The sequence below is a fragment of the Mesoplodon bidens genome (assembly GCF_964165515.1).
Source record: "Mesoplodon bidens genome assembly, chromosome: 7".
Lineage (NCBI taxonomy): Eukaryota > Metazoa > Chordata > Mammalia > Artiodactyla > Ziphiidae > Mesoplodon > Mesoplodon bidens.
Window position 1 is genome coordinate 55,373,415 of NC_138164.1, and position 26,542 is coordinate 55,399,956.

The following is a 26,542-nucleotide window of genomic DNA, read 5'->3' on the forward strand; positions in this document are numbered from 1 at the left end:
TAAGGTCTGCTTCATCAGCCGGGGATTCAGAAACGTACGCTGGTCAGTGTTTAACCACCAGCTCTCCAGGGGATATGGGAGCAGAGGGCCCATTTGTAGTGTTTACTGATTTCTGTGGTGTAAATACTCCCGTCATGGCCAGTTTCACGCAACCAACATCAGGTCACCGAGCATAGGGTTAGGAAGAGATGTGCACAACTGGCCTCCCAAGCTGGTGCGAGCTCGCCCAGCACAGCGATGCGGGGAGGCTGCACAGAGCAGGCGCAAATGCAGTGTTTCTCCCTCGGCTTCTCGTGGGTCCCAAAGTCACCAACAGGTGCACTGTGGCCACCATTGCTATCCATACGGGTAGGGCTGCTGGTTTTGGAAAGCTCTTTGGGAGGTGCCTTTTATGCTTATATTAGCGACTGGAACATCTCACACAAAAAGTCTGTGCTTTTAACAACAACCAAAAAAAAAAAGTCTATGCTTTTAACACAAAAATCCCCCCTCCCTGAAAGTCCGCATCCTGGGGGTAGGAGGGCAGAGGCTGAGTCAGCACCTAGGGGATCCTGAAGGAGTCCCCTCCCTCTGAGTTCCCGGCCCATTTCTCCAGAGCCCACCCCGGCTCTGCTTCCAATGCACTGTTACTGGGGGCTTCTGGCACTGTGGAAAGCTAAAATCTTCAATCTGTTTCCTCATCATGATTTGGTGAAATATCCCCTCTCAGGAAAGATTAGAATGCTGCCTTACAGGAGGCTCAGGACAGGAGGAGAACAGTCATAGCTTTCCTGATTGACCCGCCAGGACACCACCAGATAGCTCATGAAAAACTCCCCTTGCAGGCACAAGAGAGCATGGACTTCACGGTTCCATTTGTGTAATATTCCAGAACAGGCAACACTCTCCACAGTGGGACAAGTCAGAATAGCAGTTGCCTTTGGGTCGACAGGAGTGACTGGGAACAGGGGATCTGAGGGAATATTCTGGGCTGCTGCTAATGTTCTGTCTCTTGGTTTAGATGCTGGTTACAGTGGCTATTCATTTTGTGGAAATTTATTGAGATGATCAGTGTACCCTTTTCTGAATGTATGCCGTATTTCAGCTTAAAAGTTCAGTAATAATTTAAAAAACACTTGTAGTGGCCCTGTTGATATTCCCCAATCATTATTGGATCCTGTGACTTTCCAGACAAAACTCAGTCTTTTATTAAGTGTCAAGCCCCTATGTAACCCTGCCCTCCTTCTCCTCTCCCTCCCCGACCCTCAGCCCCAGCCAGACCTTCATCTGTCATCTCACAGTCCCCTGAGCTGTGGCCCTGCAGGAGTTTACATCTGCACTTTTGTTCTCATCCTTCCCCCTCCCTGGAATTCATTCTTCCAATTACCCAAGTCCTGACTTTTGCGAAGGTGTCTCTAACCACCCTTTCCCTCCTTCCGTCCTTCCACTGAACGTCTGTCTGTTGGCTACCCAGTTGTCTGTATCATGTGCGAAGTACATCCTATCGCTTATTTATCCATTTTCCAAAGTGTCTCCCCAACTGCTCTGCAAGCGCATGCATGACTTCTATATTTTTACATCTGTAGGACCTATGAAGCAGGAACCCCCCACCCAGTGCCTGTTGATTATGATGTAAAGGGAAAGCGGAGGGGAGCTCCATGTGGTTTACTTCCTTTTTTGTAAATTTTTTTAAAATTTAATTTTATTAATTTTTTGGCCGCACCACACAGCATGTAGGATCTTAGTTCCCTGACCAAGGATCAAACCCGTGCCCCCTGCAGTGGAAGTGCAGAGTCTTAACCACTGGACCGCCAGGGAAGGCCTTCCGTGTGGTTTACTTCTTAACCAGTAAATCTTCCTCCCAAATCGAGAAGTTCCCTAAAGCTACCCTAGAGTAAACCTACCGTCCGGGAATACTTTGAAAACTTGTGTGGTCGAGCTTTCTATATACATACAGCCTCTTGCAGGCTCTCTCGAATCTGCCCTCATTCATATTTCTGTACCTGAATCCAAAGCAGGCTGCCGTCCTCCACCACTGCCCTCTTTCAGTGACTTGGAACACATCCCTCCTCTGAAATGCGCTCAGTCTTTCTATAAAGACGGGTCTGATGTGATAGCTTTCATGTTTTCATCCACTTTCGTCTTTCACAGCAGGGGGGAGGCTTAAAGGCCTGATCATGGCCTCCAAAGGCCTGATGATTTCCTTAACCTACTCTCGCACTCCCCCTTCACTCACTCCACTCCCGTCTCACTCCCCTCCTTGCTGGTCCCCACACATGCAAAGCACACTGCTGCCTCAGGGCCTTTGCACTTGCTGTTTCCTCTGCCTGGAACTCGTCCCCCAGTTATCTGCATGGCTCACTCCCTCACCCCCTTTAGCTTTCTGCTTGAAAACTCAAGACTTCCTGTCCCACCTTAATGCTCTTTGCTGTGTTATTTGTGTTCATAGCACTTTTCACCCTCCACCATACTCTTCACTTACTATTTGATTTATTACCTATCTCCCCTCACTCGGTTGTAAGCCCCATGAGGGCAGGGGTTTTGTCATTCTCTGTCATGTCCCTGCTGGTACGTTGCCCAGTGCATAATAGGTGTTTCATCAACATGTCTGGATGGATCTTCTCCCATTGGGAACCATCTTCCCAGCTGTGCCTGTTGCCATTGCTCCAGGATGGCAGGAAACTTGTCCCCCGATCGCTTGTGGCTGTTCTCCTGAGCCATATGCTCAGTCATTTGGCTCTCACGCTTCTCTGGGAGGCTTAGCTGGTCATTTATGGCATTCCTCAGGCTAACCTAATGTATTTGCTTATTTAAAATTATTCTCTGTTGTTGTAATGTATTGGTATTGTAGCCTATGGCCCTTCTAAAACTGGGAATTCAGACACTCCTTCTGAGGCTTAGCTTTGTTCATAGTTTAAGGGCAGGGGATGGTGGTGGAGGGAGAGGACAGGGTTATATATGTATTTTTTAAGTGCGTCTTGTACAGATTGAAATCCCAGTTAGTCTTTGTATTAGTCATGGTAGGCTAGATGCTAAAACAAACATCCCCCAAATATCAGTTTATCTATGATGATAAAAGTTCATCTATGCCTCATGTCATGTCCAGGTTGGCAGGGTCCGAATTCCATCTGGTAGTGGGTGGGGAAAGAGAATGTAGAGGAGAGGATAGCTGTGGAGGTTTCTAATGAGCCAAGCCCACAGGTGGAGCACATCACTCTTGTTCACATCCCATTGGTCAGAACTCCATCAGATGACCCCAGCTAACTGCACAGGAGGCTGGGAAATGTAGTCTAGTTATGTGCCCAGGGAGAAAAAGAAATAAAGATTGGTGAACACTGACTGGTGTCTGGCCACATTCTGGCCTCTCCAAACGTTTTTGTGGGTCATTCAAGTTGGGTGGGCTGTTCCCAAACTCATCTTAGAGTTTTCCTGATATGTTGACAGAAGATGAAAGGCTGCTCACTGTGTATGTACTGTATGCCTATTGTTTCTATTTCAAATTTAGATCATTTGTTCTAAACTGGATTAGAGATACAAATGAATTTTTACAATAGATTAGAAGATGTTTCTGGTGTTCCAAGTTATGCAAAATATCTTGCTTTAACTGCTAACTTCTACTGAAAGTAAAAAATAGCAGAAGCAATTGACCATAAATGAAACCAAAAATGATTCTTTGCATGGAAAACATCAAACTACTGACTTCTGTCCTTAATTCCTGCAGAAACAAATTCATGAATGGAATTTTACAGCCTCTTCCATTAGAGGAATAAGGTAAGAACGTAAGAGAAAATGTAATTATTGTTTTAATACAAATAATGGTGTTGTTTTTATCACTTTGTTTCTACTTATTTGTAATATGTGGTGTTCTCATTTTTAACAGAATCCAAAACAGACTATTTTCTCCCTTGTTGCCCTGCCCGAGCTTGTTCATCATGTGCTGCTAGTAAGGCTTCTTGGCTTTTTATAGCAGAGTAGTTGTTTTTGTATCCAACAGACGAAACTCTCTTGTCTCAAACTTATTTTTTTTTTTTTGCGGTACGTGGGCCTCTCACTGTTGTGGCCTCTCCCTTTGTGGAGCACAGGCTCTGGACGTGCATGCTCAGCAGCCATGGCTCACGGGCCCAGCCGCTCCGTAGCATGTGGGATCTTCCCGGACCAGGGCACGAACCCGTGTCCCCTGCATTGGCAGGTGGACTCTCAACCACTGCGCCACCAGGGAAGCCCCCTCAAACTTTTTTAAAACAAGAAGTTATGTGTGTAGAAAGAGAAAATGTTTCTTCTTTGAGCCAATGATGTTCATGTGCTCAGGGACCCCCAGAACTGAAACTGGGAGTTACTTGGTAATGATACTTGGCTGGGATCTCCTGAGCAGAGTAATGGAGCCAAGGGCATTGTTCTTGGCAGGTGAGTAAGGTGGTGTATTCCCAGGAGAGGTCTGCCACTTGCTATTTGGTTTAGGAGGGCTGACCATTTGGGCCTGAATTGTGTGGCTGCTCTCTGAGTCCGACCCTGCCAGCACACCCAAGGGTGGGAGGAACTCTGGAGTAGATCTGAGTTCTAACCCCTCTTTTGCTGTTTGACCTTAAGCAAATCATTCAACCTCTCTAGGTCTCAGTATCTTCATAGTTTCCATCATATTAAGGGCTTGGACTAGAACTCTATGTCTTTTCTCTGATTCTCAGACCACAGGCCAATGAATGAATCCGTATTACCCCCAGATGCAGCATGATCCTTTTCTAGACACATCAGTGTTTAAATTGGAGTAATGTTTACATCACTTTTAAAGGGAGAGAAATTATTTAAGAACAGACTAGCATATTTGAATAATACTGCTCAAAAAATATAAGATAATTCAAAAGGTGTTAAACATTTTCAAACATGTACTACCCAGAAACTAAGTTGTATGATAACATGTAGTCAAGAACCTTCTGTTTGTACCTTCTCATAGAGATACCTCTTGCTGCCATTTTAGCCATCAACAGGGATGTGCAAAGGGCCTGGGGTGAATCAGACCCTGGAACCAATGTGACGTGAAGAGCATGTGTTGAACATTCCCAAGGCTATCCAACTAACTGTGGTAGTTCCTTTAAAGATTGGTTTTGAAAAATTACTGATGTATAAGCTAGTTTTAATTCATTTTAAATCACCCTGTATGGTTGCTGTTTCAACTCGTAATTTGTCATGTAATCCATAACATGTAAGGAATGGTCAAGGAAGCTATAATCTCAGGAAGAGACGACTTAGAAAGGGCAAGATAAAGTGGCTTCATTTGTTTGAAGGGCTAATTATAGAATTTAGCCTTTTGCATAGTGCCGCCTGGCAAAATGAGGGCCATTGCATAGGCTTTGGCACAGTGCAGGTAAAGAACTTTGTAGCAGTGAAATCCATCAGGAGATGGAATATGATGATTTTCTGTCACTGGATATTTCAGGCAAACTGAATATTGCCTGTTCAAGGAGCTGTAGAGTCAGACCCAGGCCTCTGGTGGGGATGGACCAGATAACATTTAAAGGCCTTTCTTGAGCTAAAATGCCATGTTTATTTCCCCTTCCCTTGTGTGGCCACAAATACTGTGTCCTAATATTTTTCAAGTCTAGAAATTCCTTTGATATCACAATAAATTATTTCACAAATACCTTTTTAATGACCTTATAAACTCTTGAAGACAGAAACCATATTTTATTCCCATTCCTGTTGCCCACATGCTTTGCTTAACATTGAATATATAGTAAGTTCTTGATACATATTAAAGTCTATTGATGAATACAAACTCAAACATCAGCAAGATAAATGCCCCTCCTATTTAAATTTCATAGAGAAATATAAGTCACTTTGGTGGGCAGGGGGGTATTTGTTAAAACATTAATGAAACTTTCAAATTTGTAAAATGGAAGAAAAGCTGTTCCTAGATTTTTCTCAAAAAAATTAAATTGATATCAAAATTTATATATAATAGGCATTCTTATGTTTTGAAATTTTGCAGCATATCCAAGTTTGATGAACAGTGTTGTTTTCTTTATGTCCATGATAATTCTGATGACTTTCAAATCTACTTTTCCACTGAAGACCAGTGCGGTAGGTGAGTTTTAATCTGATTCAGGTATTTTCAGTCTAATTATGGTGAATCACTTTTAAAGGGTCTTTGTTGTGAAAAATATTTATTTGCTATACTGCTTTTCCTGAAGTTTTAACTTATGGAAAATAATTTTTCCAGCTTTATTGAGATATAACTCATACACCATGCAATTTGCTTGCTCATTTTAAAGTATAGAATTCAATCTTTTTGTTTTTAGTATATTCACAGTTTTGCAGCCATCACCACAATGTAATTTTAGATTATTTTCATCACTCCCAAAAGAAACACAGTATCCATTAACAGTCACTCCCCATTTTCTCTCAACCTAACCCCACCCCCCAATCCCAGTCCTCTGCAACCACTGAATCTACTTTCTTTTTTTTTTTTTTTTTTTTTTCTTTTTGCGGTATGCGGGCCTCTCACTGTTGTGGCCTCTCCCGTTGCGGAGCACAGGCTCCGGATGCGCAGGCCCAGCGGCCATGGCTCACGGGCCCAGCCGCTCCGCGGCATATGGGATCCTCCCAGACCGGGGCACGAACCCGTATCCCCTGCATCGGCAGGCGGACTCTCAACCACTGCGCCACCAGGGAGGCCCTGAATCTACTTTCTGTCTTTACGAATTTGCCTATTCTTGACATTTCATATATATAGAATCATACAATACATGGTCTTTTGTGACTCGCTTCCTCCATTTATCATAATGTTTTCAAGTGTCATCCATGTTGTAACGTATCAGAATTTCATTCCTTTTTGTGGCTGAATAATATTCCATTGTATGGATATATTGGATTTGTCCATCATTTGAAAGGCACTTGGTTTGCTTTCACTTTCTGGCTATTGTGAATAATGCTGCCATAAACATTCACATGCAAGTTTTTGTGTGAACTTATGTTTTAATTTCTCTTGGAGCCAAATTACTGGGTCTTATGATAGTTCTTTAACTTTGAGGAACGGTCAGACTGTTTTCCTAATTTACATTCCCATCAGCAATGTATGAGGGTTCCAGTTTCTCCACGTCCTTGCAACACTTGTTACTGTCTATCCTTTTGATTGTAGTCATCCTAGTGGGTGTTAGGTGGAATCTCATTGTGGTTTTGCATTTCCCTAATGACTAAAGATACTGAGGATCTTTTCATGATCTTATTGGCCATTTATATATCTTCTTTGGAGAACCATCTACACAAATCCTTTGCCCAATTACAACATTTTTTTAACTTTTTATTTTGGAAAATATTCAGACCTACAAGAAAGTTCACCCAGAACTCCCTACTGTTAACCATTTACCACATTTGTTTTACATTCTCTCTATATGCAGATGACTATTTTGTTCCGAACTGTTGAAGAGTAAGTTGTAGACATAATGCTACGTTACCTCTCGGTACTTCATTACGTGTTTCCCTAAATACAAGAACATTCACTTATGCAATCACAGTACCGTTATCTAATCAGGAAACTAAGATTGATATGGTTCTATAATTTACAAACCTTAGCCAAATTTTAGTTATTGTCCCACTAATGTCCTTTACAGTGAAACAAAAGATATTTTTCCTCTGGTTCTTGATCTAAACCAGGATTACATATTAACATTTAGCTGTCACGTCTGTATAGCCCCCTTTTATCTGGAACATTTCTTCATCAGTCTTTGTCTTTCTTGACTTAATGCTTTCAAAGAGTACAGGCAGTTTATCTTGTATAATCCTTCAATTTGGGTTGGTTTGCTGTTCCCTCATGATTATATTAGTGTTATGCATTTGGGGTAGGAATACCACAGAAGTGATGCCCTGTCCTCAGTACAACACATTGGGAGATATAAAATATCTTTGTCTCATTACTGGTGATATTAACTTGGCTCACCTGGCCAAAGTGATGTTTGCCAAGTTTCTCCGAACTTTGCCCATTTTTAATTGGGTTATTGGTATTTTTGTTAATAAGTTTTAAGAGTTCTTTATATATTCTGGATACAAGGCCCTTGTCAGATGTGTGATTTGCAAGTGCTTCCTCCCATTCTGTGGGTTATCTTTTTACTCTGTTGATGGTATCATTTACAGCACAGAAGTTTTAAATTTTGTGGCGGTCCAGTTTATCTGTTTTTCCTTTTGTCACTTGTGCTTTTGATGTCATATCTAAGAAGGCTTTGCCTAACCCAAGGTTTTCTCTGGTGTTATTTTCTTCAAAGAGTTTTATAGTTTTAGCTCTTATATTTAGGTCTCTGATCCATTTTGAGGTTTTTTTTTTTAATGGTCTGAGGTAGGGGGTCCAACTTCATTCTTCTGCATGTGGATATGTGGTTGTCTCAGCACCAGTTGTTGAAAAGACTAGTTCTTCTCCCTTTTTTAGAAAATCAGTTGACCATAAATGTAAGCATTTATTTCTGGACTTTCCCTTCTATTCCATTGATCTATATGTCTATCCTTTATGCTATTAACCACATTTTCTTTTCTTTTTTTTTTTTTTTTGGTACGCGGGCCTCTCACTGCCGTGGCCTCTCCCGTTGCGGAGCACAGGCTCCGGACGCGCAGGCTCAGCGGCCATGGCTCACGGGCCCAGCCGCTCCGCGGCATGTGGGATCTTCCCGGACCGGGGCACGAACCCGCATCCCCTGCATCGGCAGGCAGACTCTCAACCACTGCGCCACCAGGGAAGCCCTAACCACATTTTCTTGATAACTGTAGTATTGTACTAAGCTGTAAAATCAGGAAATGTGAGTCTTCCGACTTGGTTCTTGTTTTTCATAATTGTTTTGACTATCGCAGGTGCTTCCATGTCCATGTGAATCTTAGGATCAGCTAGTCAATTTCTTCAAAAAAGGCCGCTAGGGTTTTGGCAGGGATTGCTTTGTATATGCAGATCAATTTGAGAGGCTTTGCCATCCTAACCATATTAAGTCTTCCATCCCATGAACATAGCATATCTTTCTATTTGTTTAGGTCTTCTTTAATGTCTTTCAACAATTTTTGGAGTTTCAATGTAAAAGTCTTATACTTTTTTGTTAAATATATATATATTTTATTCTTTTTGGTGCTATTCTAAGTGGAGTTGTTTTCTTAATTTCATTTTCAGATGGTTCATTGCTGGTGTATAGAAATACACTCAATTTTTGTATATTGATCCTGCAAACTGGCACTCATTTATTAGTTCTAATAGTTTTTATTGAATTCCTTAGGATGTTCTGTATACAAGATCATGTCATCTGCAGATAGAGATAGTTATAGTTCTTCCTTTCCAAACTGGATGTCTTTCTTTCTTTTTCTTACCTAATTGTCCTGACTAGACTGCAGTATAATGTTGAGTAGAAGTGGCGAGGGCAGACATCCTTGTCTTGTTCCTGATCTTAGGAGGAAAGCATCTAGTCTTACACCATTAAGCATGATGTTACTGGTAGGTTTTTCATAGATAACATTTATCAGATTGAGGAAGATTTCTTTATTCGTAGTTTGTTGAGAGAGTTTGTATCATGTAATTTGAGAACATTTTAATTCAGTGCATCTCAGACAATCATTATCACAACGTATTTAGAAATCAGACTAAATATCAGACCAGGGCACCCTTGGGTCACAATCTTCAATTTTAGAGTTGGAAAATGCTTCCAAATATCAAGCAGAACATCCCTTTACTACAAAGCTTACCTTCTGACTCTCATTCTCTCCTCAGTGCCTTTTCTTGTCATACATTTAAATAATTTTTTAATTGAGGTGTAATATACAGACGAGTGTGTTAAGTATATCAGCACCCCCAGAAGGTGCCTTGTGCCCCTTCCCAGTCATTAAACCCGCTCCTAATGTAACTATTTTGATTTCTATCACCAGTGGTTAGTTTTGCCTGTTCTTAAACTTCAAATAAATAGACTCATAAAGTATGTACTCTTTTATTTCTCACTTGTTTCTTTTAAAATAATATCTATGAGATTCAGCCATGTTGTATTAGTTCATTCTTTTTTTCACTGTGTAGTGTTCCATTGTGTGAATATATATGACAATTTATCTGTTCTATCAAACATTTGAATTGTTTCCAGTTTGGGGCCATTATGAATGAAACTGCTATGAACACTCTTGTGCATGCCTTTTCGTGAACATATTCATTGATTTCTGCACTGTATGTACCTAGGAATGGAGTTACTAGGTTATGGGATAGGTTTATATTCAGCTTTGGTTGATACCAAAGTAGATATAGCAATTTACACTTCCACCAGCAACATATGAGAGTTCCAGTTGCTCCACATTCTGAACAACAATTGATACTGTCTTTCAAATTTTAGTTAATCTGTTGCATGCATACCACATGTCTCCTAAGAAGCCTGACTGTTGTGTCCCAGCTTTCAAAAATTAGAAAAAGCAGAGGTGGGATGGGTTAGAGAAAAGAACATTCTAGTGTTTTTTGGAAATTATCTTAAAGTATGCAATATTCTTCCCTGCTACCTTAAGAGAGAATACTGAATACAAATCTTCTGAGTCAAGTCATTTGTATGCAAATAAACAACTACACAAGTCTAGGGAGTGGCTGATGTGGCCCAGCAGCATTTGTGAGAAAGATTTATGGGTTATAGTTGATATTAAGCTTAGTCTGTGTCAACAGAACGATGAGGTCGTCTTACACATTTCCTTCTCACCTCTCTCCTTATACAAGACCTTATTTCTCACTAAGAGCTAGAGTGCTGGCAACTTAGGAGGTGATGGTCCCACTATCCTTAGCACTAATTCAATCACCCCTGGAGCACTGGTCCTGGGACCAGACTTGAAGAATAATACAGGGACACCTTTGAAGAATTACAAGTTAGTGAAGTGACTCATAAACAAGTCCTGGGGGAAACGTTGAGGGAACAAGAAGGAAAGACTTATAGGGATATAATAAAATTATGTACATTTCTAATGGGCAGTTATGTAGAAAGGGACTAATTCTAAGCAGTCTACACATGAGACCCACATAAAAGAAGTCTCAAGTTCAATATAAGTGAAGCATTTCTCATTGAATTCACCAAAGAATGAGCTGCCTTGTGAGGTAATGAGTTCTCTGTCACTGGGGGTGTTCACGCATCAATTAGCCAGCCAGTTGGTGGTGATATTGTATAGAGGGGATTCAAGTATCATATGGGTATTTGAACTAGATTAGATAACCAGTACACTACCATGTCAAATCAAGGAGTGGAGTGATTGTTCCGTAACTTGTAAAAGCTTGGTTTATTTAATCACAGTTTAATGTAGTCAGGCCAAGTTAGAGGAAAGGAATAGGAGTGATCATAATTAGCGGCAACTTTGTGACGTTTGGTGTTCTAGGTTTTGCTCTTTGGTCAAAGAGATGATAACCAATGGAGTGGGCAGTACAGTGGAGCTGGAGGGAGAGACCGATGGGGATACCTTAGAGGTGAGTCACAGAAGACCTAGAACATGGAAAAAGTTATTTATTGTGTCTTTGATGCTTAAAGAAAATGTCCCATTTTTTTGTGAAAGTTCTTTATGTGTATATTTTAAAATACTCATTAATGAACGAGCTAGCCATCAGTATTCATGACTGTCAGAGATTAAATTTAATGCATCTCTATAGAAAAACCTCATTACTTTGGCATCCTATCAACCAGAATGTGTAAGAAAAATTTGACATGGACTAGACTAAAATTCCCTTTTGTGTACAACTGATGGAAAAGCTTTTTCTGTGCTAATTAATGATGTTTGTGAAACTACAAGAGAAATAGTTGGGCAAATAGAAGCAGACTTTTTCATTTATGCCTAAAATGACTTTAGTTATATCTACTTGCATATAATATATTAAATATGATAATATGAAGAAATTAATATTAATTTCTTAATATTAAGAAAGGGTCATATAAGCTCTTTTGGAAAGCACAGTGGTAGTCCACAGATAACTACACCACCACGCATGTGTTCAAATCTTGCACAGTTATTATGACTTGCCACTAATTCAGGTCCTTGTAGTTTAGTGAGATTTTACTATACTTTCAAGTGGGCTGAAATGAATTCTTTGAGATTTCTTACAGAAAATATCAAAGGGATTCATTTTAATAATTGAGTCAGGTACTCGAATGCTTAGCTTAGAATCAAAGTTTGTTGTAGAAACGAACTGAGTGATGCACTTTGAAGGTAACAGAGAAAGGTGGGAGATAAAAGCCTGTTACGAAGCAGGCGGATGTCTGGTTAAATCAGACAGTGATGAGACCCCCTAGTAACCTTAATTGTCGTGAGCATCCCTAGAAGTGGATGGGAAGGGACACATCCACATGCATATGTGTTCTGTGCACTTCTGTAAACAGGTATAGGGGGCATAGAAAATAACAGAAAGAATCCCTTGCTGCCTCTGCTTTAAATAAATATTGCTCAGTCTAGAGTTACATTTGTTTTAATCATTGTGAAGAACCAACTGGAATGCAGCTGTACAATTTTTGATGATAAGATTGGGGGAATAAAAGAGCAATACTCATTACAGGTGGAATTTTGCAGTATGTGTTTAATGCTAGATCTGTACGTCTAAAAGCAGGAGTGGGGCAGCATGTGTACTTTCTATTAAGACAATTTTAGTTTTATTTACCTTCAGTTCTTTTCTGGGCTATAGAAAGTGGTTGCTTTCCTGGCAAGTTGATAAGGGATCATGTAAGAGGGCACCTATTTGGGGTACTTGACATGCTTAGAAGCAGTTTTAAATTGCAGCATCAAAGTGAGGGGAGTTCTCCAAAAGGTGAGCCCACTAAGTTACATATGAGCCGTATTTTTAAATTTCTTGCATTCTATTTCATAAAATCATGTTACGAATATATGAGTAACTGACAACTCTACCCCTTAAAAGCAATTATTTAATGAAAAGTATATAACCCAAGAAATGTGACCTGCCTGGTACTCAAATAATGTTATTTATAAATTTTTTAAAAATTGCAGGACAATGTTTGGGCTTTTGTGGGGTTTCTCCACCACAAGTTGTGTGCTTTTTTATCTTGTTGCTTTTCCTTGGTATGAGTATGACCACGATGCGAATGGTGAGAGAGTGGTGCTGGGGAAGGGCACATATGGGATCGTGTATGCCGGCAGAGATCTGAGCAATCAAGTGCGAACAGCCATGGAAGAAATTCCAGAGAGAGACAGCAGGCAGGTCAGGGCGGGCCTCCGCCTTCTACAGTTGCCACCTCCATAGCCCAACTCCCGTGCCCACTGCTGATGGTGCATAATGAAAGCATGATGTCATCAAAAAAATTTGTAATTCTCTTCTAATAAGGGTGATCTGCTTTTGTGCTCTGCATATTATAAATAGATGGAGAAAATGGAACAACTTCACTTGGAGGCATGTGGATTGCAGAGTCACATTTTAAAAGAAGACTGTAGTTTTATTTCCACCCGTCAGGAGGAAATAAAGTTCTACATTTTTACATAGGCGTTTGTTTGCAAATATTTTAAAATATGACTCAGTGCTTTAATTCTCATTGTAACAATTTGAAATGGCTATTATTTATTCAGATGTATCCTTACAGAAAATTAAATGTGGTTAACAAAATTTTAGTTTTTTGCTATACAGACTATTTTATTAATACCCTACCCTTCAACCTCACCCATAGATTTTGGACTATTGTTTTGTTTTTTTTTTTTTGCGGTACGCGGGCCTCTCACTGTTGTGGCCTCTCCCGTTGTGGAGCACAGGCTCCGGATGCGCAGGCTCAGCGGTCATCGCTCACGGGCCCAGCTGCTCCGCGGCATATGGGACCCTCCCGGACCGGGGCACGAACCCGTATCCCCTGCATCGGCAGGCGGACTCTCAACCACTGCGCCACCAGGGAGGCCCTGGACTATTGTTTTTTAAACCACAAGTACTACCAATTTATTTCTCCTACACTTTTTAAGAGTCTAACTAAAGGTTTATTCCTTTTTGAATTCATACCCCTCCTAATTCTAAACAAGAACGTGTTGACTGTCAAGTGTTTTTGTAGAGAAGCTACATATACAGTAATGGCCACAGTATAAGAAATAACAGCTCCGTGCTCCACCGGTGTGCTCAGACCACATCTGCAGCGTTGCCTTCAGTGCTGGACACTGATGGCTGTGTGCACACAACCCTCCGTCCAGGTGGTCAGTGAATTATTAAGGATGGATTACAAGTGATTTGTAGCAGCTGTAAGACCCTTTGTCATTTATTTGTTCATTCGTTCACTTGTTCATCTATTCATTTTTAATGGGATTGTGTGTTATGATATTTGAATTATAAAGCGGGGTCTGAAATGAACTCATCCAACTTCTTCCAAGGCTAAGAAGGTTAAATGACTTCTCTGAGGACATGAAGAAACAAGACTAGGATCCAGTCTCTTGAATTCCTCTTCCAGTATTCTGTCTCTTATTCTCATGATGGATAAGGCGTTGCAGTTGTTTGTTGGGGGAAAATTGCTAGCTTGAACCACCTCCTTCAGTTGGTTGTGTTAGTCGTTTCAGCTCTTCACTGCTGATGGTCGTTCCTGGGATTTTAGAGCTGGAAGGGACCTTAGAGACTATTTTGTCCCATTCCCTAAATTTACAGGCTGAAGTTAGGATATTGGGTACCTTCTCTGTGCCAGATTCTGGGCTGGCACTGGAGACTGAAAGGAGAGTAGGATACTGTCCTAATGTTAGGGTGTGCCCAGTTTGGTAGAGCAAAGTGACAAGTGCCATAATACAGAGGTTCACAGAGTGTTTGTAGAGCATAGGAGTGGAATGAATTGCTCTTCTTGGTTGAGTTGTGGCAAGTTTGAGAAAATAAATCATCTTTGAGCTGGCCTTTGAGGGATGAGTAGGAGTTCGTCTGGCAGAAAATGAGGCCAGAGCATTCTATGCTGAGGGGAAGCAGAGCTGTTAAGCACAGAGTGTACTGAGAGAAGAAAAAATTGTCTGTTGTGACTCGACTATAGGATGTAGGGCAGTGGGGGGGGGCGGCTCTTAAGATGAGGCAAACATTTTTAAAGATGTAGTCTGACCTGAGTTTGAAAGTCCTTGTGTGCCATGTTAAACAATGTGGTCTTTATGTGGACTTTAGGATGGCAAGTGATGTGACGGGGTGTGTGTGTTTTAGGAAGGGGAAATATGGTGGCCAGGGGAGAATAGACTGAAGAGGCCAGAGGCTGAGGCTGGGAGGTCCATTAGGTGGCTGTTGCTGTAGTCTGGAATGAGTCTGTGGAATGAGACTAGAAGGCAGCTGAGGACAGAACCTTCTGGAACAGCTCCCTTCATGGGGGAGCAGAGGAAGAGAGGCTGTTGAGAGAGACAAAGGATGGTTGGAGAGTTCAAGCCCTATAAATAGCCATAGTAACAGCAGCAGCCATTCACTGGGCACTTGCCACACACCAGGCACTCCACTGGGTGCCTGAGAAACTTGACACACTTTGGCCCCCGGCAGCCCTGAGTGCTTCGTATTATTATCCCCTGTTCTACAGATGGGAAGCTGAATAGTCTCATGGGAGCCAAGGGAGAGAACATTCCCACAAAGAAGGGATGGCCAGCAGCAGGGCAGGTACTGGTGAGGTGCGATATATGGACCCCAAGCTCCAGGGATTTGGCAGGTGACATTGGCTTTGTTTTTCTCACCAGTTACTCTCAGCCTCTGCATGAGGAGATCGCCCTGCACAAGAACCTCAAGCACCGCAATATTGTTCAGTACCTGGGCTCTGTTTTCAAGGACGGCTACATTAAGATATTTATGGAGCAGGTGCCTGGGGGTGAGTAGTCACTGGTCTTCTGGTCTCATACCCCGAAAATCACTGATGAAAATATAATATGAACATCGTTATTCATCCTGCCGTTAAAAAATGACAGACATTTTAGGTGTGGGAGACCATTTGTTTCCCAGAGGAGTTGGATACAGGTTTTCCAGTGTCACATAAACAGTCTATTCCTGGTCTGGTAATTCAATCATCAAATATTCATTGAGGATCTACTGAGTGCCAGCTGCTGGGCCGAGCACTAGAGACATAGAGATGAATAAAGCATAGTCTCTGGCCTTGAGGCCTTCACAGTTTAGGAGTTGAAATATGCTTTGGAGAAGAGGAAATGGAGATTTTTTTAAATGACGTTGCAAAATAACAGGTTAACAGGGAAATCGAACACCAGTGCTTTATCCACAAGATCCCCAAAGGCAGACAGTAGAGTGCGAGGGTAGGAGTTCCTCAGATCTGGAGCCAGCCATCTAGTTTGGTTTTTGTTTGTTTGTTTGTTTTTAATATTTATTTATTTATTTGGCTGTGCTGGGTCTTAGTTGCGGCAGGCAGGCTCCTTAGTTGTGGCATGCAAACTCTTAGTTGAGGCGTGCATGTGGAATCTAGTTCCCTGACCAGAGATCAAACCCGGGCCCCCTGCATTGGGAGCGCAGAGTCTTAACCACTGTGCCACCAGGGAAGACCCCAGCCATCTAGTTTGAGTTGGTCCCTCCATCTGCAAGCTGTGTGACCTCAGTTTTCTGACTGAATAAATGAATTTTAAAATTGGATTATTAATAAGTACTATCATAGTTGGAATAATAATAATTATTGGAGTCATAATGACACTATCTCAGTGGCTTGTTGGATGGGGTAAGTGAGATAATGTTTGTAAAGCTCTCAAAACGGTGCCAGGCAGAGAGCAAGAAGTCGGTAAGTGCTCATTTTAAGAAAATAATGATAAAATTAATAGTAATCTGAATGCAAATATAAAAACTTTAGTTAGAAATCTGTATTCATTCATTCTTTCAACTCATAGTTACTAAGAGCCTGCCATCACATTAAAAACCTAACTATATGTCTTAAGAGCAAGGCAATGGGCTAGATTTTGAGGGTTACATTTATGATGATGTACAGTTTCTTCTTCCCTCAGATTGCTCATAGTCTAGCAGAAAATACTGATTTGTGTTCCAGACGTGAGGTCTTGAGGATGACCACAGAGTTGGAGATAGATGTGCACCTCCCCTTTTACAGATGGGGAAACTGAGGCATAGCAAGGTCCCATAGCACTGTGTAAGGGCGACTAGCTGATGCTGAGGGCCTGGACAATAATCTCTGAAACACAGGGTCAGAAGGCAGTGAAGGGAGATTTTCTTCTGGCCCCAAAGTTCAATGTTTAATAGTATAATTGGAGTCGGGGTGGGGGGTGGTGTTAAGACCGTCCTGCCCCTGGGACCTGGCATTAGGAGCTTCTCACAGTGAGGACAGAGAGCCCCAACCTCCTCCAGTTCGGGTCCCTGTCTCCCTTAAGGGCCCCTCACTCTGCTCCTGTCCACCTCTGATTTCAGGGTGAGGTATAAAACGTGGCTTTGACCCAAGCCCAATGGCTGAGACGCTTGTGCAGCATGTGCAGTGTCAGGCCAGCCCTTCAGAGTTCAGAGAGCACTGTTGCGCTCTCTTCCTGATTCTGTGCAGCTGAACAGAGCTAAGCCCAAAGGTGGCCTGGCTGAGTTTCGGGGGTCACAAGGGGTTCCTTTCCACCCTACACCTCTGGTCGGGCTGATGTGCTGGTTCACGCCCCGCCCCTTCTCTGGCTGCGCTGCTTGCGCATCTGGGAAACAGGCAACAGAGAGGGAGGAAAGATGTTGCGTTTAGCCCAGATACAGTGATGTGGGCGCGAGTGCTTACGTTAGGTTAGAAATGTCACTTCACTTTATTTCCCTGAACCCTTATAATTGACTCTTCATCGCCCTGATGAGTTGTTTTTTTTTTTTTTTTTTACTGTGTCCATTTCCAGGAAGCCTTTCGGCTCTTTTGCGATCAAAATGGGGGCCGATGAAGGAGCCCACCATCAAGTTCTACACCAAGCAAATCCTGGAAGGCCTCAAGTATCTCCACGAAAGCCAGATTGTGCACAGAGACATAAAGGTACTTGCTTGTCTGAGCCAATGAGATTTTACTTTGCATCTCAGGTCACATGAGCTGCTGGAGTGTCTGCAGGTGGACCAGCTCACGGAGGGGAGAGGATTGAGCAGAGTCTAGGCTTCCTAGAGACACATGACCATTTCTTAAGGTCCAAGTCTGTTTTACATTAGTTTGTTTCAATCTGTCTTTAAGCATTTGATGTTCTTCCTTTTCTGAAGGGTGATAGCGTCCTGGTGAATACCTATAGCGGAGTGGTGAGAATCTCTGATTTCCGCACCTCTGAACGTCTTGCAGGAGTGAATCCATGTACAGAGACTTTTGCTGGTAAGCAGACAGAGCTTGGCGTGGGGTCGCCATCCTGGAGTTAGGCTTGCTGCAACTGCAGTCCTTTGGAAGTTACTCACCAAGCACCTGTGTGCACAGTGGACAACTGGTAGTTGAAGTGGACGGTGTATTGTCCCCAACTTCAAAGTGTTTGAACTCTGTCATAATGATGCACTTAGCTATTTGTGGCAACGAGATTGCCTTACTTTCTTCCTTGTCTTCCAAGGTTGAGTAGGTGGTGTGCTCTGCTTGAGGTTTTCTGAGGGTTTCTAACCAGTCAGCAAAATGGCAGCATCTCTTCTAAGTTAGTAGCACCTTATTCAGAATCGTGGGGAATTCTGAATAACAGCATCCCTCAGACAACTTATTAGAACATCTTATTGGTCTTTTATAAAAATAGCCTGTTGCCTTAGGGAATTCTGGTACCTCGTGCTTTCATATGATTATGTTTCCAAGAGAGGCTGATTCTTTTAGGGTATTCTAAGACGGGTTTGGTATTCTAAGTGGGTTTGAGCAATTGAATTTTCTTTTCCATGTGTCAGTGATAGAATCATTTATGTTTTGAGAGGGACTGGATTCAAAGAGTGGAATAAAATTGCCAGCTAGCTTTCCATGTACACGACCAATGAGTAGAATGATGCTCAAAAGCCACCTATGGCTTTTTGTAATTCCCATTTAAAAGCAAAACAGAAACTTTGATCCTTGGAGAGAAGTACTGATTTTGATTAAGTAAAGGTTTGTGCTCCCCCTAGGGTGTAATGAAAGCATCACAAAGATCTTGCTTGATGGAATTATGAAACAGCGCTTATAATATTATAGCTCCGATGTAAGTTATAAAAGACAGATGATTGTTTTCTATCCCTATAACACCAAACTATAGAGTGGACAGACTTGCCTTTAGTTTTGGTGAATAATGTCTCAGCTTTGAAAGACTTTGCTTCAACAAGAGAGTTGTTGTTATGTCAGCCACTGGACGCCCACAGTAGAGACTCGTTCTCTATCTAAAGAAAACTTTTATGAATCAGAAATGACTTCTCAGTTGTAACACCAAAGGAGATACATGCACCTCAAAATGGGGAACTATTACACCAAGGACCCCGCCGGAATCTCCCAAAGAGTGTATTGAATTTTCGTTCATTGTTTCTGATATAAATGTATATATCTCAACATGTATGTATCAGTGAGTATGTCTGTATGACTGGCATATTTTTTTACTAGCCTAATTAAAAATGACTTCTGTCCTCTTTGGAAGCCACCAATTAGCTTAGCAATATGTAGCAAGAGGGGCTCTGATATGGCAAGGAGTTATTTCAAGACATAAAACCCCCAACAATTTATCTCATAATTACCATCCCCAAGGAGAAAAAAAAATCATAAAGAAAATGCATGTATAATTCATCATTGCGTATCACATTTTCCCAAGTAATTGGCTTGAGGAGGCATGAATTTTGCATTGCAAAATAATGCAGGGGTGTTTGGGGGATAATAAAGAAGGGGTAGGAAATTTGGGGTAGGAAATTCCCCTGCATATAATTACTCTTTGCAAAACAGAGCGGTTCTGTAAAGAAATCTCAGCTGCTGGTGCCACACTCCGATTGGGTGCGGGTGGACACAGTGGGGCATTTCCACGCAAATGCCCGGAGGCTTTTGGAGCCTGGAAGGAGGGGCAAAGACTTCAGACAACTTCCTGGCCCGAAGTCCTCCCCTCCTGTGTTCCTCTGAAGGCTTTTCACCATAGGTGTAAACCAGCTAGAACAGGAGGAAGGGCCATTATGGCCAGGGTCAGCCCCCTTTGCTTTTGGTTTTGCAGCAGCTTTATTGAGGTTTAACTCACATATCGTAACATGTACCCATTTAAAGTGCACATTTCAATGGTTTCTGGTAAATTTTCCAAGTTGTGCAGCTATCGCCGCAATCCAATTTTTGAACATTTCTGTCACCCCCAAAAGGTGCCACCTTGCAGTCAACCCCCATGCCCACCCCCAGCCCCAGGCAACCATGGACCTACTCTCTGTATAGATATTCCTGCTCTGGAGATTTCTTATAAACGGAATGATACAGTACGTGGTCCCTTGTATCCAGCTTCCTATACTTCACATAAGCTTTTCGAGGTTCACCTGTGCTATATATAGTGTGTATCGCTACTTCATTCCTTTTCTGGCTGAATAGTATTCCATTGTATGGATAGACCACATATTGTTTATCCATCTACCAGTTAATGGTCATTTGGATTGTTTCCCCTTTTTGGCTATAGTGAATGATACTGCCGTGAACATTCACATACAAGCCTCTGTGTGGAGATATGTTTCCATCCCTCTCCGGTAGATACCCAGGAATGGAACTCGGGACAGGAACTCTGTTCTGATCTGTGGCTGTGAACAGCCTTGGTTCAAATTCTGGCTCAACCACTTGCTAGCTGTGTGACCTTGGGCATGTCACTTAAGCTCTCTGTGTCTCCATTTCTTCATAAGTATATAAAACAGAGATGCTCATAATACCCACTTCAGAGGGTTTTTATGTGGATTAAATGAGTTAATATTGATGAAGTGCTTTAACCAGCACCTGGCTCATAGCAAGTGCAAGTGAAGTCTGCATTAGTGAACTAAATACTAATTTGCACTTAGAAGTCACTGGTCATTCGAGCTGGCAGGAGCCTTTGAGAGAATCGAGTTTATGTGCATAACAACATGTTGAGCCTGTCGGACTCAAAAGGTGTAATTTTTATTTTTATTTTTGTCTCCCACGCCTGCTCAGGGCAATGGTCCTTTCCCATGACTCTTCCAGCCACACTTAGATAACAAAGAGATTTTTTTACAATTTTATCAATCCCTATTTCTTTTTTTCAATTTTTTATTGGATTATAGTTGCTTTACAATGTTGCATTCGTTTGTACTGTACAGCACAGTGAATCAGCTATATGTATACATATATCCCCTCTTTTTTAGATTTCCTTCCCATTTAGGTCACCACAGAGCACTGAATAGAGTTCCCTGTGCTATACAGTAGATTCTCATTAGTTATCTATTTTATACATAGTATCAATAGTGTATATATGTCAATCTCAATCTCCCAATTCATCCAACCCCGCCCCTTTCCCCCTTGGTATCATTACATTTGTTCTCTATGTCTGTGTCTCTATTTCTGCTTTGTAAGCAAGATCGTCTATACCAATTTTTTCAGATTCCTCATATATGCTTTAATATATGATATTCGTTTTTCTCTTTCTGACTTACTTCACTCTGTATGACAGTCTCTGGCTCCATCCGTGTCTCTGCAAATGGCACAGTTTTGTTCCTTCTTATGGCTGAGTAATACTCCATTGTATATATGTGCCAAATCTTCTTTATCCATTCCTCCATCAGTGGACATTTAGGTTGCTTCCATGACCTGGCTACCGTAAATAGTGCTGCAGTGAACATTGGGGTGCATGTGTCTTTTTGAATTATGGTTTTCTCTGGGTATATGCCTAGTAGTGGAATTGCTGGGTCATATGGTAGTTCTATTTTTAGTTTTTTAAGGAACCTCCATACTGTCCTCCATAGTGGCTGTATCATTTTACATTCCTACCAGCAGTGAAAAGGGTTGCCTTTTCTCCACACCCTCTCCAGCATTTATTGTTTGTAGACTTTTTGATGATGGCCATTCTGACCAGTGTGAGGTGATACCTCATTGTAGTTTTGATTTGCATTTCTCTAATGATTAGTGATGTTGAGCATCCTTTCATGGTTTGTTGGCCATCTGTATGTCGTCTTTGGAGAAACAAAGAGAAAGTCTTAATGGCACTTTGAGAAGCAAATGAAGTCTGAATGCAGTCATTGAAAGGGTTCTGGCTGATATACAGGCGTGCCTTGTTTAATTGCGCTTTGCTTTGTTGTGCTTCGCAGATACTGCATTTTTTTTTTTTATAAATTGGTTTGTGGCAATCCTGCATTATTAGATGATGGTGAGCATCTTTTTAGCAATAAAGTATTATTTATTTGGTTGTACCGGCTCTTAGTTGTGGCAGGCGGGCTCCCTCGTTGCAGCTCATGGGCTCCTTAGTTGTGGCTCATCAGCTCAGTTGTGGCTTGCCAGCTCCTTCGGTGTGGCATGCAGACTCCTTAGTTGTGGCATGCGAATTCTTAGTTGTGGCATGCACGTGGGATCTATTTCCCTGACTAGGGATCGAACCCAGGCCCCCTGCATTGGAAACACAGAGTCTTATCCACTGCACCACCAGGGAAGTCCCTAGAAATACAGTATTATTTAATTTAGTTCTGTACGTTGTTTTTTTAGGTATAATGCTACTGCACACTTAATAGACTACAATAGAGTGTGAACATAACTTTTACATGCACTAGGAAACCGGGAAACTCCTGACTCATTTTATTGCCATATTCGCTTTATTGTGGTGGTCTAGAACCGAACCTGCAGTATCTCCGGGCTCTGCCTGTACTCATCCACATGCTCGTCCTCATTTAAAGGGCGGACTCCTCTCCCCGTCCCCGCTGGTCAGGGTGTCGGTCTTTGCTCCCTCCCTCACCTCTTTCCCCACTCACCAGATGTGGACAGGAGAGGAGAGGGGCAGAAAGTTGTCACTTGACTAACACTGTTCTAAGCTGGCTTCCTGTGCTCTGGGTCTGGCTGATGGTTGCTATTAACTCTTTGCTGCCGGACCCCTCTAAATATAACTCCCGTGTCCGGGACAGGGGCCCCTCCTTTGGCTGACTACACCTTGCTTCCTCACCCTGATCTCCTACCCTGCACATTATAACTACCCCTCCATCTTTTTCTACTGAGGGAACCAGGCCTGGACGGCTGTCTTTGGGCAAGATTCCCTTTAAAAAAGACCCTATGGTGTAGTGGTGAAGAATCCTCCTGCCAGTGCAGGGGACACGGGTTCGAGCCCTGGTCTGGGAAGATCCTACATGCCGCGGAGCAACTAAGCCCGTGTGCCACAACTACTGAGCCCGCGTGCCACAACTACTGAAGCCCGCACACCTGGAGCCCGTGCTCTGCAACAAGACAAGCCACCGCAATGAGAAGCCCGCACACCTCAACGAAGAGTGTTCCCCGCTCGCCGCAACTAGAGAAAGCCCGCACGCAGCAACAAAGACCCAACACAGCCAAAAATAAATAGATAGATAGATAGACAGACAGACAGGCAGACCGACCCTAAAGCAGGGAACTCTCTGGTGGTCCAGTGGTTAGGACTCTGCACTTTCACTGCCAAGGGCCTGGGTTCAATCCCTGGTTGGAGAACTAAGATCCCGCAAGCCGCATGGCAAAAAACCCCAAAAAACAAAAAAAAAAGCCTAAAGCAATACTTCTACAATGGGTTTTGCATCTGGTGTCCCTTTTTTACCCGCTGTCAAGAGGGTGTGGTGATATTCACAGACCATATGGTCCCCACTCTGCTGCTGTCAGCTGCTTTTGCTCCCATGGGAACCAATCCTCTGTGCAGCTTCTTTGCAGGGGACACATACATATGGAGCTCTGAGTGGGCCCAGTGAGGAGCCCTCACAGGCTCTGGGTTGGGAGAAAGTGGTGGCCCCTCCCTCCAGACCCACCCCTTGGGCAGGGCAACTGGGGTGACCCTGGGGGCATGGGAAGCTGCACCTTACTTCTCTTTTTGCTACTTTATTAATATTAAATTTTGAAACTTTGGGCTCTAACACTGTCTCAAGGGGACTGTAGAAGGTGCAAACATGTGTGGCCTCCTTTCAAGTGCACTTATCCTGGGTGGATGTTGAGTTGCTTGAGTCGCCATGGGCCCGCACCTTCTGGAGACAGCTCATCCCCAACACCTGTAATGAGAGAGGGTACACCTCCCAGCGCAGGCTCTGCTCTCTCACCCCTTTTAACCCTTGATCTGGGTGGGAGGCCTCTGGGCTAGGGGCCCACGGCTTGTGTAACCAGTTATCTGAGACCGCCGTAGAAACATGCGTCTGTGGTCCCTCTCTCACCCCTTGTCTTGGTATCCAGATCATATCTTGGCCCCTCAGTCAAAACTCCTAAATTATCATCCCGTGTCATGTCTTTTCTTTGCTGATAATTTGAAAATCCTTCTTGGGCCGTTGTCCAGGAGCCCCCAATGGATTTCATGTCCCAAGGGGACTGGGTTGATGCCTGTGGGTCTCCTGATCACCTTGTCCTGAACTCTGCACCACTGCACCCATGTAGGTACCTGAGGGACCATAGGAAACCCCTAAGAGAGCCAGATTTAAGGCAAGCAACATTTCCAGGATTTATCCATTCATTTGCTCCCCCACCCCCATGGCATCTTCACTTGGTTTTCTCCACAGAAGCCAGTCTTTGGTACAGCTGATGTACACCCACAGAGTGCACGCTGCCCCGGGGTGGTCCCTTGACTCTTGGAAATAGTTGTGGGGATCTATTTCTCTTTGTTGGCTGCTTGCTGTGACTGGATGGTTTCCCTATGAATACAGTAGTAAATAAAATGGAGCACCCAGTTTTCTATTACTGCCCTGGGCCTAATATGGAAAGAAAGTTATATGGAAAGAAGTCACATTATGGCTTTGGAAATTCTTGCATCAGCTGCTCTTAATCAGGCAGCTTTTCTTCAGTTGTGCTTCTCCTGGATCCATTACTTAGATCAGGAATGTCATGGTGTGTCGCTCCAAATTTGAAGACAGAAGCCCTGGGCTTTAGCTTGAATGAATTCCCTAGCTTCTCTGAGCCTCGGTTTCCCCATATGTAAAATGGGAACAACAGTACATCATACCTCTTCTGCCCGTCCTTAAGGCGTTGTGAGAGTCAGATGGACAGTGCTACATGGAGCTGCTGTGTAAGCCATTGAGTGCCAATTGAAAGTCACATGTTGTGGCCAGAAGCCTCCAAGATGGCCCCCAGTGATCCTCACCTCCTGGTATTCACAGCCTTGTTTGTATTCCCTTCCTGTTGAACACTGCCTGGACTTAGTGACTTGCTTCTAATGAATAGATTAGGACAGAGTGGTGGTGTGTGACCTGGAGGCTAGGTCAGAAAAGGCAGTGTGGCTTTCCTCTTGCTTTCTCTTGGATTACACACTCTGGGGGAAGCCATATTTTTTTTTTTTTCCATTTTTTTTTAAGTTTATTTATTCATTTTTTTAATTAGTTTCTGCTTTATAACAAAGTGAATCAGTCATACATATACATCTGTTCCCACATCCCTTCCCTCATGCATCTCCCTCCCTCCCACCCTCCCCATCCCACCCCTCCAGGCGGTCACAAAGCACCGAGCTGATCTCCCTGTGCTCTGCGGCTGCTTCCCACTATCTATCTACCTTACGTTTGGTAGTGTATACACGTCCATGCCTCTCTTTCGCCTTGTCACAGCCCACCCTTCCCCCTCCCCATATCCTCAAGTCCATTCTCAAGTAGGTCTGCGTCTTCATTCCCGTTTTGCCCCTAGGTTCTTCATGACATTTTTTTTTTAAATTCCGTATATATGTGTTAGCATACGGTATTTGTCTTTCTCTTTCTGACTAACTTCACTCTGTATGACAGACTCTAGGTCTATCCACCTCATTACAAATAGCTCAGTTTCGTTTCTTTTTATGGCTGAGTAATATTCCATTGTATATATGTGCCACATCTTCTTTATCCATTCATCCGATGATGGACACTTAGGTTGTTTCCAGCTCCGGGCTATTGTGAATAGAGCTGCAATGAACATTTTGGTACATGTCTCTTTTGGAATTATGGTTTTCTCAGGGTATATGCCCAGTAGTGGGATTGCTGGGTCATATGGTAGTTCTATTTGTAGTTTTTTAAGGAACCTCCATACCGTTCTCCATAGTGGCTGTACCAATTCACATTCCCACCAGCAGTGCAAGAGTGTTCCCTTTTCTCCACACCCTCTCCAGCATTTATTGTTTCTAGATTTCTCTTTTTTTTTTTTTTTTAATTAGTTTCTGCTTTATAACAAAGTGAATCAGTCATACATATACATCTGTTCCCACATCCCTTCCCTCATGCATCTCCCTCCCTCCCACCCTTCCCATCCCACCCCTCCAGGCGGTCACAAAGCACCGAGCTGATCTCCCTGTGCTCTGCGGCTGGGGAAGCCATATTTTAAGCAGCCTTATGGAGGATCCCATGTGGTGAGAAAACAAAGGCTCTTCCCAACCCCCATATGAGCTTGGAAGTGAATCCTCCAGCCCCAGCCAACACCTTGGCTGCAGTCTAATGAAAGACCCTGGGCCAGATCTACCCAGCCCAGCTGTTACATAACCAGCCCTACATTCCAATCATTAGAAACTGTGTGAGATCATAACTGTTGTTTTAAACTGCTAACATTTGGGGTAATTTATTTTTTTTCCTAGCATGCAATAAGTTACTTTTTTATTGGAGTATAGTTTATTTACAATGTTGTGTTAGTTCCAG

General features: G+C 42.7%; 1 protein-coding gene across 1 annotated transcript in view; it reads left to right on the forward strand.

Moving 5' to 3' along the window:
• LOC308620114 (mitogen-activated protein kinase kinase kinase 15-like) overlaps nucleotides 1–26,542 on the forward strand; it is a gene marked incomplete at its 5' end in the record, with an annotated part of 118,246 nt that overhangs the window by 78,634 nt on the left and 13,070 nt on the right. Inside the window, 7 exon segments of the mRNA XM_081239434.1 lie at nucleotides 3,701–3,750; nucleotides 5,963–6,058; nucleotides 11,326–11,413; nucleotides 13,010–13,143; nucleotides 15,601–15,728; nucleotides 17,722–17,852; nucleotides 18,068–18,173. Coding sequence (XP_081095560.1) covers nucleotides 3,701–3,750; nucleotides 5,963–6,058; nucleotides 11,326–11,413; nucleotides 13,010–13,143; nucleotides 15,601–15,728; nucleotides 17,722–17,852; nucleotides 18,068–18,173 — 733 coding nt within the window.